Source organism: Drosophila tropicalis, unplaced genomic scaffold (genome assembly GCF_018151085.1).
Source record: "Drosophila tropicalis isolate 14030-0801.00 unplaced genomic scaffold, ASM1815108v1 contig_443, whole genome shotgun sequence".
Classification (NCBI taxonomy): domain Eukaryota; kingdom Metazoa; phylum Arthropoda; class Insecta; order Diptera; family Drosophilidae; genus Drosophila; species Drosophila tropicalis.
This window is the reverse complement of record NW_027172907.1, coordinates 5,808,762-5,824,115: the sequence shown is the minus strand read 5'-3', so window position 1 is coordinate 5,824,115 and position 15,354 is coordinate 5,808,762. Positions and strand designations below refer to the sequence as shown.

Here is a 15,354-nt window from a genome sequence, read left to right as displayed (position 1 = left end):
ATCATATAGCTTCCATAGGAACGATCGGTGGAAAACAGTGACTTTGATCAATATCTTCGTTATTTCCTATGATTGTAGGCATTTCTTTCTCAAGCTTAAGCCTTTTTAGATAAAACGTTCTTCCACATTAATGACTAATAGGTAAGGAACGACTTACCAAAAAAGTTGCAAGGGTATACAAACTTTGACGCGGTCGAAGCTAGCCCCGGCCCTCTGGTTATATATAAAATATATTTTTAATGTGTTTTATTATGTTTTTATGTATTTTTTATCATTGAAAAAACAAAACTATATTAATTTTTTTTTACCCATTTTGTTTTCTGCTCAATGTGTTCTAAAGTAGGCCATTTATCAAATTTGAATTGCGAACAAAGTTAACTTGGCTTTTGAATTCATAGGCAAGCAGTTAGTTTATCAGTTTATCAAATAGACTAGACCGATAGCTGCTCTCCAAAAATGAAATTAACAAAATTTTTACTTTGCTATTGCCCAATTGTCCTGCTGACGCTAGTTGTTGGCTCAGCGGACAGTTGGGATTGGAAGAAGCTGTATTCAATAGAAGAGCTTGAGTACTTAGGCTTTCATTTTGATAATTACTCTCGAATTACTGGCGATAATTTCACACAGAAAGTATTCGAAATTCAGAGTATGTTGAGAAGGTAATTTAGTGGTTTTGCTTTTAAAAATGTTTTGTTTTGTTTTTTTTTTTTTTTAGATTCTGTTTACACCAGAAGTACATGTGATAGCAACAACGGCATGGGTTATAGTCCCTGCGAGGGCTTTGATAAGAGTATCGCGAAACAGATTCTTATCGGAATTTTTGCAGTCACCTTAATCCTTTTCATTTTGGAGACGATCGATATAACCAGATAACCAGATTGCAACCAGAGACAGGCTGTCGAGGAATATGTTGTTCTAATGTTATTCATTATAATGGGCTAGCTGTGGCGGATCAGACCTTTCGTTTTAAGGGGAATATCATTTAAAAAAGATCGTGTATAGTTCTTGGAAAATAACAATTTAAATATCATCTTAGAATATGGATTTGTTTTTCTTTTTTTAGTTGATTGGTTAAGATAAAAGAAAGTTATTTAAATAACCCGTCAAACGCTTTAGTGTGGTTGAAAATTGGATAAAGATTAAACGACTTCCTAAGTACACGAGATGCTATGAAAGTACGATATTATATCTCTCCTCTCCTTCACTTCTTAGCTTCCTTAGTAAAAGCTACACGCACAAAGTAAGGAGATTAATGGGAACTTTCCCCCATTTCACATTCTCCTGAGATTTCGCCACTGCATCTTAGGCTAGTTAACTATCCGTCGCTGTCAGAAAGAATAACGTGATTTGCATTGTGAATTATTCGGGTGATTGTTGTATTTATTCGCATTTTAAAGTATTAATCCACTGTCTGGTTGTCTAACGACGTTTGTCGACATTTTGACGCAGTAAACTTGGGTGCCAATGGCAGTTGGAGCAGCATGGGCAATGCCAACAGTTGCCACACTTCATGCAAACATTATTGCCGGGAGATGCACATGAATTCTGTATCTGATGCTGTCCATTGGCAATCCATGAGTCTGGCTTGTTGCGCAGGCAAGAACGTTTGCCCATGGTGACTGGGGATGGCAGTGTTGTGTTGGCAGCAGGAGCTCCAGTGAACGATGGTTCCGTCTCTGGTGATGCGTTTGTTGGATTAGATGGTGGCGGGCGTGGCTGCCCTGTTGGTATAGCTTTTGGGGAAGCCGTCGAAGTGGGTCCCATTGGTGCATAGACTTGGAAGGAAAGAGGTGATGATGATGTCAAGGCTGAAGGCATAGGTTCGCAGCATGACTTATCCTTGTCCTGCCTGAAGTCTGTCAGTTGGCAGGGTAAGGGAAAGTCAAAGCGCAGCAGCTGCGGCGACAGAGGCTGCTGCGATTCCTGTTGTTCTTGCTGCTGCTGCTGTTGTCGTTGTTGTTGTTGCTGTTGAAGATGTAGATGAGGTGGTGATTGCAATGGCATCACACCGATAGTTTGGTAATGACAGGAATGGGGCGGCGGCATCGGTTGCTGCAGCTGCTGCTGCGTTGCTGGAATCATGGTACAGAGAAATGTCGCTCCATTTTCCATATGCATAGGACCCACCAGGCAGGGGCAATCCATTTGTGGTGTCTGTGTGTTAGCTGGAACGGCCACACAGAAGAATGGCGGCATCATTGACGGAACTTGGGGCTGCAGTTCCACACAGCGTTCTTGCTTAGACGACTTGCTCGGAGACCTTGGCGAATGTGATCCTCCAGGTGATGCTATTGGCTGCTCATAGCATGGCAAACAAGGACAAGCACATTGGCAACACTGGCAACCACAGCTGGGCATTTGGCTCGCGCTTCCTGCCAATGGCTGTGGTTGTTGTTGCGAGAGAGGAAGCGGCATATTACAGAAACCATCAAAGTAATGATTGCCCTGCTGCAAAGGTGGACAGCAGCAGCAGCTCATTTGCTTCTTGAACTCTTCCAAATTGAAAGAATTTGGCAATGGAACATTGCAGTCAATACTGGAGAGAAATGCTTTAAGATTTAACTATCTCATAATTGAAGGAACACACTTGCTTACCTAAGTCCCTCAGGTCCTTCGGTCACAAAGCACATGCCCACCCGTGGAGGTTCCATACCGACTGCTCCAGGACCTGGCAATGGGGGACAACACATATGGATTTGTGGTTGCGGTTCCTGGACCTGGGTCTGTGTCTGTGCCTGCGTTGGTTTTTCTGCTCCTGTCTGATTGGGCTGACTGGGGCCCAATATTTTGCCCGCTGACGTTGCATTTAGGCCATGTTCACAGCTTTCTGAACAAAACATCTTTTGGGTATTTCAATTGCCAGCAATGCGCTTTTACTGTACGTTCTGACCTTGTTTTGCGAACAGTTGCGATTTCATATATTTAAGTAATTTTGTGCATTTTTAAGATCGAAAGATTGTTATTATTTTGACACACAACACACAGAAGTGACGTTTTGCTTTAACTTCGAATAAAAGGTTGTTTTTTAAAGAACCTTTCTCTGAACTAGTGTTATCTTTTTACTGATGTCCTCAAGTTCTATCTCACAGGTTCTAGCTGATCTTTTCCATTTGTTCATGCAGAAGTAATGAGGTAAAATAAGTAATTAATGTATGTAGGTATCATTTGATGATAACAATAATACAAGATAACAAATAATACGAAAGAAAGCATTTCCGATCATAAAAAGGATATAAATTCTTCTGTCATTCTGTCTGTTTCAGAGCAAACTTATGCTAAAATTTGCTATACAGACTTACCTACCTAATACTAAAGTTGACACCTTTAGGATTAGACGACTAAATCAAATAACGATTGGTTAAAAAACGACAATAAATTTATGAAATGAATATCTTTGCCGATTTGGATCAAGATCGGACGACTATATCTTATATGTATGTAGTTGCTCTTGCTCTTGTCTTGGTTTTTGGCCAAAATTCGACTTCTTTAGGTAGAAAAAGGGTAATACGAAAGGGCTGAAATGAAGTTCTTCTTGTTTACTTTAAACTTTTATTGCTGTCTAGAAGAAGGGGGAAGAACTTTATTAATTTATCTGTGTGACCTCTTTGGAATCGATCTCGCCCTGACTGGCGATGGCGGGTCTTTGGTGGATCATCTTGTTGCCGCTTGGCCATGCCATTACCGAAGTGTAGCGACTAATGCGTTTGGTCAATAGGCGTGGTATGGCTGTGGGCGTGGTGGGTCTTAATATCAAAGAAGTGCGACCAAACCGAGCCAAATACAGAGATGTCGTCCCAGGAGAGCACTTTTCGCCCGAGCAAATGTCAGCGGCTCCAGCAATCGAACGGCCGGTATCTGGTGTCTGCAATGTTTCACTGGGATTCATTGTGCAGGAATCCGAGAAACTGGTTGAAAGTGGAACAACATTATCCTGGGATGGCTCTTTCTTCTTTTCGCAACGTTCTGATGATTCCCCACAAGTGTTTTGTTTGGCTTTTTTCGATCGCCCAGAGGTTGGAGGATAATTGTATTGCTGTTGTTGCTGTTGCTGCTGCTGATTTAAACCACATTTGCCACAATGGCCATGTAAATGATGCCCATGTCCATGCGTGCAACAGGCTGCACCACAATGGGGACTGGGATATCCGGTTGCCAGGTTCATTGTCGATGCCGGATGATAGTAGAGACATTGATGACTGTGGGATGGATACCAATTATTCAGAGGATATTGCTGCTGGGTTAATGTTGCTGCTGGTGCTGCTGCTGTTGGTAAAGTCAAATGACTACAATGACTACCAATCATGGGAAATGGATGCGGATAATAGCCCATGGCTTGAGGTTCTGGTGTGGGCAAAGCTCCAGGTGGTTGAAGGAAACAGCAATGATTGCTACAGGCACAGCTGCAACTGGAGCAAGAACTATGGCTAGATGATGGATAGACCATATTATTGCTATTATTGTTGTTGTTGTTCCCTCCAGCTGTGGTTGGTACAAAACTGATGGTCACATGGGGCGACCCAGTTGAATCTGTAGTGCCTGCTCCATTCCGATGCCGTTGATGGACTCTTTGTGATGTCGCTGGCCTCTTCACCAGTTGGGGACGCACAGCGTATTCCAGTAAATATTCATCGGTCTGAGAGCTTGTATGTGCTCCAATATCGCATGGTGATGTCTGCTGTTGGGCATTACAATGACACGTTGCCGGCTGGAGGTTCTCTTCAATACGCTTACGCACGACGGCATCCTCGAGTACAACAAATGATGGCTTGCTGCCCAGATCTTTGTTATAGATCTTGACGAAACGAGGCAAAGCTGCTCCAGCTCCTTGTATACCCTCCATGCTGACGATATCATGAGTTTCTACTCCTACCCCCTTGCCCACTCCATCGGCCACTGCTCCCTCCTCCGCAGGATCATGCTTAAGAATTGCTATGCTAATACGCCGCTTATTACTCGTTGATGGCTCCGTTTTAATCTCTTTGGAACATACTCCACTGCAGATACGATCCGGCTGTGGCTCCGGCTGTGGCTTCTGCTGCCGCTGCTCCTCTTCTTTTACATGATGTGGACTGATTTCCATGTGGCCATCACTGTCGAGTGTTAGAATAAAACTGCATTTGCCATTCTCCCCCTCTTCGGTCTCAACAAAGCCGCAAGATTTCGCACCATTTTTGGATACCATCTTCGACGAAACCTTCTTCTTCTTCTTCTGTCTATTTCCTTTTGCTGGTAAAACTGTGAATTTTGTTTTTTGACCTAATCGACTACAACATTTCTGAATTTCCAAGAAGTAAAAACCAAATTTGGAATCTACATAACCAAATAACCTGTTAAAAGTATTGACACATTTCTCTATGATATTATGTTTAGTTGGAATCGATTCTTTATTCAACTTTAAATGTAAATATTATCTATTCCTTTAGAGATATAGTAGTCACGACTTAACTGGTGATTTGCTGCAGAAATTTCGGAATCTGTTATTTTTTTATACACAAAGTTTCGGAATACTCTTCAGAGTCATCCCAATTGGTAAAGAAATCCTTCCTTTGCGCAACAATTTTGAAAATCCCTTATTTTAGAACGCCTAACTAAATTTAATCCATTAGGTATAATGTATAATTAGTCTTCTGCCGTTTTAATCAGTTTTATAAACATTTTTTTGTAGGGATAAGAAAACAATTTCCAAACTAAATACTTTATATTAATGAATTTGAAATTGCTAATAGAAATTTTTAAATATTTATCTCAAAACATGAATATCAAAACTTCTCATAAGAGGCCAACGAGACATGGATCCGCCACTGTAATTTACCTAATCAATTCTTTCAGCAGAAAACAATTGGATAGAGTCATTCAATATGCCAAAAAGGGTATATAAAGTCTCCTACCCCTCCCCCACTAGGGTCAAAAAACACGAAAATATTTCAAAAAACCAAAAAGGTACAACAGAAAGTTTCATTTTGGTGCAACAGGATAATGTTACAACTTCACTTTGAACGAAAAATGAAAATGAAAAAAACGAAAGAAATATTGGCAAACCTGTCTATCAATATAAATTTTTGTTTCTGCTTCTGACAAGTGCCATGGTTCACAGCGAATCCATGATGATAATTATATGGAGGGTAACCAAAGTCGTTTGCCATTAGTTTCAATTATTTTTACATGTGTCCATAATAAAATAATAATAATGGTAATGATAGATCATACGAGTCAACGCGCTCAACGAGAGCTGTCAAAATGCAAAGCAAAAATGCCAAATAGTTTTTCAATTTCCAACGCTTTTTGCTTTTACACAACATATTCGATGGCATTGCCCATTTGCCATTGTTCTTTTTGCCAATTAACACTTTCCTGGTTACCATTTTGCCAATTGGATATTTGTTTGGTATGGAAGGCAATTATCCTGTCAGAAAAGTTTGCCATAGTACGCAATAAACCGCTGTTTACTACCGTCTTTTTTTGTTTTTTTGTTTTGTATTCTGAGCCATCCACATCCCGACCGAATTTGGTAGCAAAACAAAATGCCAACAAAAACAAAAAACAGGGCCAGTACCCAATGCCAGGGCCAGGGTCAACGGCACCCCCTACGAATGGAAAAAATGGTATAAAATGAACGTATTGAGTATGTGTTCCGTTCCAGCATTTCCGGCACAGCACGTGAGTCAGTCCCAATCCAAGTTAGTTCAGTCAGTTCGGATCCCTTTAGCAACCCTTGAGCCAACTGTCATGGCAACATATACATAGTGTGTACACACACAGGTACATTTCGTTTGTCCCAAACAAAAATGTTCTAAAGGGAAAAACAAACACAAAGCAATTCCCAAGTTTTCATTCAGAACGTTAAGGGCTGTGGAACCGCGATGATCCACCAGCATAATGGATATACCCGAGTCTGTATCAGTGCGCAAATTTCGCGAATTCAATGCGCGCCAGAAGCAGGAGCTATACGAAACCCTATTGGAGCTAGCAGAATCATTGGAGGAGTTGCCCAAGAAATCATTGCGCAAGACTCTCGAGTTAACATTGGCGGTAATGCAATATAAGGGCGATCAGGTGATGCAACAGAAACTGGATGCAGGTGGGCGACTACAAGATGAGAATGAGAAATTGAAGAGGATGCTGCAAAAACTGGAGGATGATCGCGACACATTGAAAACGAAAACGAAGGAGCTTAGTGAGCAAATCAAACATCTCGAGCAACGTCTGAGAGAGGCAGCCCAACAGGCGGAGGTCAGTGATAAGGATTCATCGGATCCTCTATCCGAGTTAGATAAACAAGAGCAATTACTACAAAATATTGATGCTAAAAATAAGCACATCAAACGTTTGCTTCGAGAAATTGAGGTAAGCATCAGAGTAGATGGTCAATAAATTGATTAATTAAACGATTCTTTCTTCTATAGACTCTCCAGAATCAGAATATTGCCCAAGCCAAGACTATTGTGGTCCATGAACAGGAATTGCAGCAAATTAAAAATAATCTTATACAACTAAGTCAGGATATAACACAGGTGGAGGATGAACGTAAATCTCTCAAACAGAAGGAGACACAGCAAAGTTTAGAAATCTCGAGGCTGGAGGGGAATGTAACATTCCTCGAGGATGAGCGTAGCAAACAGGATCAGGAAATGCGTCAGATATTGGATAAATTTGAGAGTCAATGTCTCAACTGGAAACATGCCCTGGACGAGAAAGACAAGGAGGTGAATCAATTGAAAAAGCAATTGGAGGTCAAGAGCCCCAAACTGAATACTCACTCTGCCAACAAATTGAAAAGCAATCAAAGGGCTCTGGGTGAAGATGAGCAAATGAAATTGCGTCATGTGAGTAGAGTTTAATGCCAAAAAGCAAATACTGAAATTCTGATTTGACGTTTTGGGAACATTTTTTTTTCGATTTCAGTTATTGGAAAGTCGTGAGCAACGTATAGAAAAACTAGAAGAAAAATTAAAATCGATGGCCTTAGAAATGATTAGCTCCACAAAGGTAATGAACCAACTGTGTGTGGAACGCGAACGTTCACAGAATCCCCAACAGCCGCGGGCCTGTTGTCAATTGATAGAGGAACGTCTTCGTGTGGCCAATACGCGATGTGAACAATTGTCCGAGCAGCTGGATACATGTGAGGCGGATAATGTCCTGAAATCCAAGCAGGCATTGCATGCCCTCAATGCCTTGGAATCGTATAAACGTGGCGAAGATGGCCTCATACCAGCGTTGCGACGTTGCTCTGGCTTAGAGCAGAAATTGGCCGAAAGGGAGAAACAATTGCGGGGCTATGTGCAGGAATTGAATGCCATGCATGAGATTGGCCAGGAAAATGAGCTGCTGCGTCGTAAACTTAATATACCCGAGGATACGATAGTTTTGGCTAGTAAAAATGCAAGGGCCAAGCAAAGGAATAAGGACAAGCAGATCGAGAGATTAATGCTTAAGCTGAGAACATCAGAGGAACTGCGTCTACAACTAAAACTGGACAAGAGTGAAATGAGGTAAGAGAAATCAATCTTGGCATATCAATTGATAACACCTTCTGTCTTTCTCTCTCTCTCTGCCGCTCTCCCTTTCAGGCGCCAATTAATGGAACGACAGCGAGGAGGTGCTCACCACATTAAAAATATTAAATTAAATGATGATGATTCAACTCATCAGCAAACAGCAGCCAGTGAAGTGGGTGAAGTGCCCTCATCATCTAGTCATCCTCTAATGGACAATTCTCCGCGTCGTGGTCAGGGCGATGGAGCTGCTAGCTCTGAATTGCAAACCCGATATGATGAAGTTCTAGCCGAGAATGAAACCCTACGCATGGGCATGTATGAAATACTCGAAAGACTAAGAGAATATGATGGTAAGCGAAAGAAAGATATCGCATAGAATTCTTATGCAGTTTTGTTCAATTTTTTTGTTTCCTTTGACAGCCACCTCCGAGCATATAACCATAGATTCGGAACTTTTGCGTCGCCTTATTGACATAATGCCAGCTGGGACAGGAGGAGGTTCTGCCACGCCGCAACGCTTACAAGGACAATTGCTAGAGCTGAAGGCACGAGAGGAGACCTTAAGGCAATTGTTGCTGCAACAGCAGCAGCAACTACATCAACAAAATGTCAGCGATGAATCCGAAACGGGTGAACTTTCCTCTGTACAGAGCCTAAGTGAAATGCCAAAAGATCCCCCCCATGCCAGATACAAGAGACCAGAATGTCATCATCAATACAGCCACCAGGCCAAGTACACCCACAGAGCATCTTCAGCTGCCCATAATCTCAGATCTTCAGCCAACCGAACAGGCAGAACTTTCGATGCTCCGTCAACATTTGGAGGAAATCCGCTTACATATCTCGGCCGATGATAATGAACTGAAACATTATAATCAATCGCTACACGATCAGTTACTGAAAGTGCAATTGCAATTGGAACAGCAAAAGAATTCTTATGCAATTATATTGAAAGATTACGATGATCTTCTTACACAGCAAAAAGCCAAAGAGCAAATCCATATAGATGATAAGGCGAAATGGTCATTGAAACTGGAGGAAAGTAAATCAGAGTTAATGGCAATGCGACAGCAATTGGAAATTGCCTTAAATGGCCGAAATCTATTGTACACACTGGAAGAGCAACAGCAATTGGAGCAACGTAATGCCCGTTTGAGTATGCATTTGGCCCAGGCCATGGAACAATTGTTGGGTGAATTGAAGCTGAGCGATATCTGCATGGAATATGGCATTATAGATGATAACTATCAAGTGGACTATGTAACAACGGAGGAGTATGAAAGACAACGACATGAACTCACCAATTGGCAAAGTAAACAGTCCGAATTGCAAAGAGAGAATAAACAATTGGAGAATTTGTTAGCTGTGGCCCAGGAGCAGGTAAAACCAATAAATTTTTCTCCAATGGGGATCAGCAAAATTGAAAAACTTAAAAACAAAGTTTTGAGATATTATAGTTTCGAATCTTTTACTTGACAATTTATATATTTATATCTACTATTTATCATTATATCTATTTGCAGATACAATCACAACAGAGATTACTCAACGAATTGACCGACAATCACATCAATTTACGTCATTTGGTGGCCGATCTACAAAGCACTGGCCAAGAGAAGCTTATGTTGGCCAAAATGCAAAGAGAGTTGGATAGTGGTAAGTTTATATGGCTAAAACTGATCTATCAATCTAAGCCAATGATTCGTTTTTTTTAGCCAAAACAGAATGCTCTGCCATTAAGAACGAATTGGAACAAGTTCACGCCAAGGCACACCATTTGCAGAGCCAACTTCAAGAAGCTGAGAATACCATAGAGAAAAATCAAAAGGACTTCCAAGTCGGGAGACTCAATAGTCATATAAAGCAAAAGTAATACGAAAGAAAGTAGATCTTTTAATAATTTAAACTAATCATTTTGTTTTGCAGATTCCTACAACGTTCTCTGCTTAGTTTAAGGGAGAAATATGCCAAATTCACACCTTTGATCTTCCTAAATAACTTTGTCTTCTCGTATCAAAAATTCCAAAGGCAATTGAAGGAGCACCAACAGCAGCAGCCACTTCAGTTGGAGAACTCTCCGCTTATTCCATTGATAAGCGAAGCAGTTAAATCCAAGTTAAGCCATGATAATTCCCAGCAGGTGATTAAACTGATCAAATCGGAGACTCAGACAAAACTCTTGGAGCAGCGTTGCGAGAGTCTTTATTTGAAGCAAGAAGAGCTGCAAAGGGAGCTGGATGAGGTGAGAATGCAACAGGCCAGTGAATCGGAACACTGGCAGACTATACAAGCCTTATTTGGTGGACAATTGGAGAGTAAAACCACCAAGGATGAAGCCACCAACACTGAATCCACACCAGCATCGATTCCTCCAGTGCCTGCCATACGCAAGAATGGAGCCAATCAGATTATGATGATAGACAGACAATCATCACCTTTAGCTTCTCCGAGGAGGCAGCTGCAACAGCAGCAAACTCAAACCATGGCCACATCCCACCAGACGACAGCTGTGCAGACCAATGGAAGCCTTCAAAGAGAGGATCAATCAGTGCAAACATTGCCAAACGAAGTCGATGACAAGCAACAATTGCAGCAATTAGAAAAAGCGTAAGTTAAAGTCAAATTTAGTTACATTTTTAATAACCAATTAATCAAATTTCACCTTAGATTAATGGAAGCCCATCAGCGCATCGATGAACTGGAGAGTAAATCCCCCAAAGAACCACCAGAGAGTCCTCATAGCGGTGTAGTTGAGAAAACCATTTTATCGTTTCATACACTACTCCTTGAAAAGGATCAATCCATACAGAAATATCAGGATCTACTGCAGACCGAGAGAGAACAAAATCAACAGATATTGAGTAAACACAAAGAGGAAAATGAATTCCTCAAGGCGACAGTTAATAATCTAAATTTCAATATCAAAACTAAGGATGAGGAAATTCTTGAATTGAAAGCCAAATTAAAAGAGAAATCACCTCAGGAGAAAATTGAAATTATAGCTCCTACATTGCAATCCAATTCAGATAATGAGCTAAGCGATGAGAGAATCGAGGAGCTATACGAAGGGGAGGAGGAAGATCATCACCAGGTCGTCGAAGAGGATGTTGCCGATGCGGACGCTGATGCGGATGAGGAGGAAGAGGAACCAGAGAAACAGGATACCGAAGAGCTCAAAGAGTTGCCAACTTTGCATCGACAAATCCGTGAACTTAAACAACAATTGGAATTCACCGAGAAAAGTCTGAAGACTCGTGAGGATGAAATCGATATACTTAAAGAGAAGTAAGTTCGACTAAAAATGGAGATTCGTTTTCATTTGTACATCATTTTTCAATTTTTAGACTGAAACTCTGCCAAGAGCGTGAGAAGACAATAGAAACTCAGGCGCCCACAGAACTGAAGCAGCTACGTAGTTTTGTAGAGGAGAAGGATAAGCATATTAAGGATCTAATGGATACTCTTAAGAACTTCCATGTAAGTTGATGGCAGATTTTGCCTCGAATCTTAATCAATCTTCTTCTCTGTGATCCATAGGAAGACCAGCAACGCTATATGAATGATACTTCCAACTTTTCGGCTGAACAGATTGCCAAATTGGCTGCCAATCTTAATCGCACAGAGGCCACAAATAAGATTTACCATACACAAGTGGAGGCACTGCGTCGTCAATTGACCAATGTCACACAACGGGAGAAGCAGGCTCGTGAACTGTGTCAATCGTTGCGCCAGCAATTACTTAAGCGGCCCGTGGTGTCCATTAAAACGGAGCTAAATGCTCGGGTGAAGAATGAGAATCTACAGAAACGTATACAGCAATTGGAACAAGAGCTGGATGATGCCCGGAATCAGTTGCAGCGTCAACAGCATCTACTGGATGCCAAACGGACGCGTAGCGCTAATGAAGTTGGTCTCTGGGAGAAGCAGAAACGCTGGCAACAACAGGCTGAGAAGTGTAAAACGAAGCTGGAAGAGACTGAGGTAACTCTGGACAAGACAAAAGCTCTCCTGCAGGCGGCAAGGAATACTATAGCCCGATTGGAGAAGGAAAAACATCTAATGGAGAGTAAATTGGGACGTGGCCCAAATGCTCCAGTGGGCGGTCATTCATTGAAATGTTGTCGTACACCCTCCTGTCCGAATTTACAGCATGTGGGTCAGGTCGCAAAGTTCCCACCGTCACCTTCAGAGAGTCCCGAAACGTATACGACAGGGCCAAGCAGTGAATGCAGCTCTCCAACTCATCATCATCATCAGCCACATCATTCCCATCATGGACATTCGCAAGAGGTTCAACAGCATTTCCAAGTGGATTTGATTGAGGCCCTAAAACAGCGCGTCGAGTTGCAACAACGTAAAATTCTGGCCATGGAACTGGAGGGACGTGGCAGTAATGCCCTTACCACTGAATTGGAGAAGCTTCAAGAGCGTCTGCAATCGGTGGAGGCGCAAAATATACGCTTGGAGGCCAAGAACCTACAACTACAACTGGATACGGATCTATTGAGACAAAGCGATAGCAGTGAACGACAAAAGAAACGCATTAAACACTTGGAGGAGTAAGTCCGAGCCGGCACTCGAATATCTAATCTCTGTCTATAATCTGTTCCCTTTGTTCCTGCAGCTATATTCTTGCACTGAAGGAGGAAATGGCCCGCAATGAGTCGCGTCGTGAACTATGCAAGTGCTCTGGCATCAAGGTGAACACTCATCAGGGACAATCTGCCGAACACACGATCCTGTCGCTGCGTAATCTTGTCGAGAAATTGCGTTCAGAGAATAAATTCTTAAAGGATGGCCGACGTTCAACGGAATCGCGTAGCTCAACCGATTCCGAGCAGATACGTTTGCAGCAACTTCATAGCGAAGCTCTAGAGAAGATTGCCTCGCTACAGAAAGAACTTCAGCAGCAACAGAGGATTAAATGCAGCCAATGTAATGGGCGCAGCAAAGTGAGTAACCACAAGAGGAGTTCTAAGCGGGATATTAAAACTTAGTTTTCTTTTTCTAGGATGCCACCAATGAAGAGCTTAAATTAATCAAAGAGCAGCTGGTAAAGAAGACGCAATTGCTGCAAAAAGCCAAAGTCTTGCTCACACGGGCCGCTGCCAAGGAAAATGTTTTGCGTGAGCAATTATCAATGTGGAAGCGGAAGTGTTCGGAACTGCAAAATGTGCCCGTGATTGAAGAAATTAGTGAATAAACCCTTATTTTTATTTTATAATGTGTTGTATATGTGAATTAAATGAAATTCCTTCCGACGTAACGACTTTGTATTTGAGTAACGGCCGTTTCCAAATGACGTAAAGTAACCGTTTGAAATTAGAGCTATCACGTCATTTGGAGCTCCAAAACTGTTTTATATAAAATTAAAAATTTGTCTATTATTTTAATTTTGAATTGTATTGAAATTCTTTTCATTACATTTATAAATATTTATGAAATATATTTTCAAAAAAGCAGTGATAGCGTTGCCAGACAAGTTAAAAAAGTCTGAGCATATGTAAATATTGGGTCAATATAAAATTTATGTGAAATATGCATACATAAGTACATATTTACCTGTAATTATTTTTATTTATATACATTCATATTCGTTTAATTACCCATTTATTTTGCTTTTTTTCGCTACAGAAATTCAGCATATCATTTGTTGTGTCAGCATACCCTTAACGCGTTCTAATTGTTTAGTTAACAACAATAATCATGAGTTGATTATATATAAAGTAACTTTAATTGGACTTTGCTTGGGGCCGGTGTCAAAACACTTCACACACATTACTCCTCACCGAAATGTCGTACTCAGGATACCAAGAGTTGCTGGTGAAAAAGCAAGGAAAAATTCTGCTTATTGAATTTAATAATCCAAAAAAGAAAAATGCTTTAAACGGCATCGCCTATGCGGAATTGGGACGAGTTCTGAGAGAAGTGAATGAGGATGAAGACATAACCATTGTCGTCTTCACTGGAACGGGCGACTACTTCACTGCTGGTAATGATTTGAGCCAAGGTTCAACAGATGCTGGTAATGACATGATGGCGTATCTCAAGAAATCAAATGATACATTCCGTGAGATGGTTTTGGGTTTCATTAATTGCCAGAAGCTGATCGTGTCTCTGGTGAACGGACCAGCAATTGGTATCGGTGCCACCATTGTGGGTTTAAGTGATTTGGCCTGGTGTGCTGAGCAGGTGAGTCCCACAACAGAGACATGGAGTTTAAATCACTTTTTCTTTTCTTGTTTTGTTTTCTGCAGGCCTATTTCCTAACGCCATTTACTAAACTTGGCTTGGTGCCGGAAGGAGGCTCCTCCTATTTGTTGCCATTGATATTGGGCCGTTCCAAGGCTACCGAAATGTTGCTTCTAAATGAAAAGCTTTCCGCAACAGATGCCTACAATTTCAATCTAGTATCGCGCATTTTTAAAACGGATGAACTGAAGAGCGTTATCTGGCCAAAGTTGGAAGAGTATTCCAGATTTCCGCCAAATTCCATGAGAGAGGGAAAACGACTTATCAGAGAGAATTTTTTGGCAAATCTTCTTCATGCCAATGACGCTGAATGCAAGCAATTGCTTAAATGTTTCCAGGGCGATGAATTTGTGCAGGCCATCATAGATTTTGCGTCACGCAAGTCCAAGTTGTAAAATGTTTTAAAGTTCTTCATTTTATTATTTTAAACGTACAAATAAAGTAGAATAATATCGACAGCGTTGCCACCCAGCTGCGATAAAGGGTACTCTTGCAAAAAGTGAAACAATTTGTAAACTTACGAATTGGTAAGATGTAAAACAAAAGTATGCGAGGTGAAATATTACGATTTATATATTTGAAATAATATTCTTAAAATTTGTTG

General features: G+C 41.2%; 4 protein-coding genes and 1 long non-coding RNA gene across 5 annotated transcripts; 3 read left to right on the top strand and 2 right to left on the bottom strand.

Annotated features, from left to right (window-relative positions):
• The first annotated feature begins 422 nt into the window (after window positions 1–422).
• Window positions 423–1,038, top strand: LOC137574312 (uncharacterized). Its single transcript, XR_011031974.1, has 2 exons — window positions 423–646; window positions 716–1,038. It is a non-coding gene; the product is annotated as an uncharacterized lncRNA (long non-coding RNA).
• A 308-nt stretch (window positions 1,039–1,346) lies between these two features.
• On the bottom strand, window positions 1,347–3,025 carry hale (hale-bopp). Its single transcript, XM_068286249.1, has 2 exons — window positions 2,596–3,025; window positions 1,347–2,536 (listed from the first exon to the last, which is right to left on the bottom strand). Exons 1-2 carry the CDS (start codon window positions 2,838–2,840, stop codon window positions 1,420–1,422), a joined length of 1,362 nt encoding a protein of 453 aa, XP_068142350.1. The 5' UTR covers window positions 2,841–3,025; the 3' UTR covers window positions 1,347–1,419.
• A 501-nt stretch (window positions 3,026–3,526) lies between these two features.
• On the bottom strand, window positions 3,527–5,349 carry schuy (schumacher-levy). Its single transcript, XM_068286050.1, has one exon. It carries the CDS (start codon window positions 5,180–5,182, stop codon window positions 3,584–3,586), a length of 1,599 nt encoding a protein of 532 aa, XP_068142151.1. The 5' UTR covers window positions 5,183–5,349; the 3' UTR covers window positions 3,527–3,583.
• Window positions 5,350–6,746: 1,397 nt separating this feature from the next.
• On the top strand, window positions 6,747–13,759 carry Cep290 (Centrosomal protein 290kDa). The gene is given in 14 exon segments (XM_068286443.1): window positions 6,747–7,344; window positions 7,404–7,823; window positions 7,903–8,492; window positions 8,571–8,848; window positions 8,919–9,184; window positions 9,186–9,878; window positions 10,022–10,154; window positions 10,214–10,367; window positions 10,425–11,105; window positions 11,166–11,783; window positions 11,843–11,975; window positions 12,036–13,057; window positions 13,123–13,450; window positions 13,510–13,759. Coding segments are annotated over 14 exon segments (5,976 nt in total). The 5' UTR covers window positions 6,747–6,876; the 3' UTR covers window positions 13,702–13,759.
• A 373-nt stretch (window positions 13,760–14,132) lies between these two features.
• Window positions 14,133–15,237, top strand: Dci (Dodecenoyl-CoA delta-isomerase). The gene is made up of 2 exons (XM_068286474.1): window positions 14,133–14,690; window positions 14,756–15,237. The coding sequence occupies exons 1-2, from the start codon at window positions 14,292–14,294 to the stop codon at window positions 15,143–15,145; spliced, it is 789 nt and encodes a 262-aa protein (XP_068142575.1). The 5' UTR covers window positions 14,133–14,291; the 3' UTR covers window positions 15,146–15,237.
• Window positions 15,238–15,354: the final 117 nt, after the last annotated feature.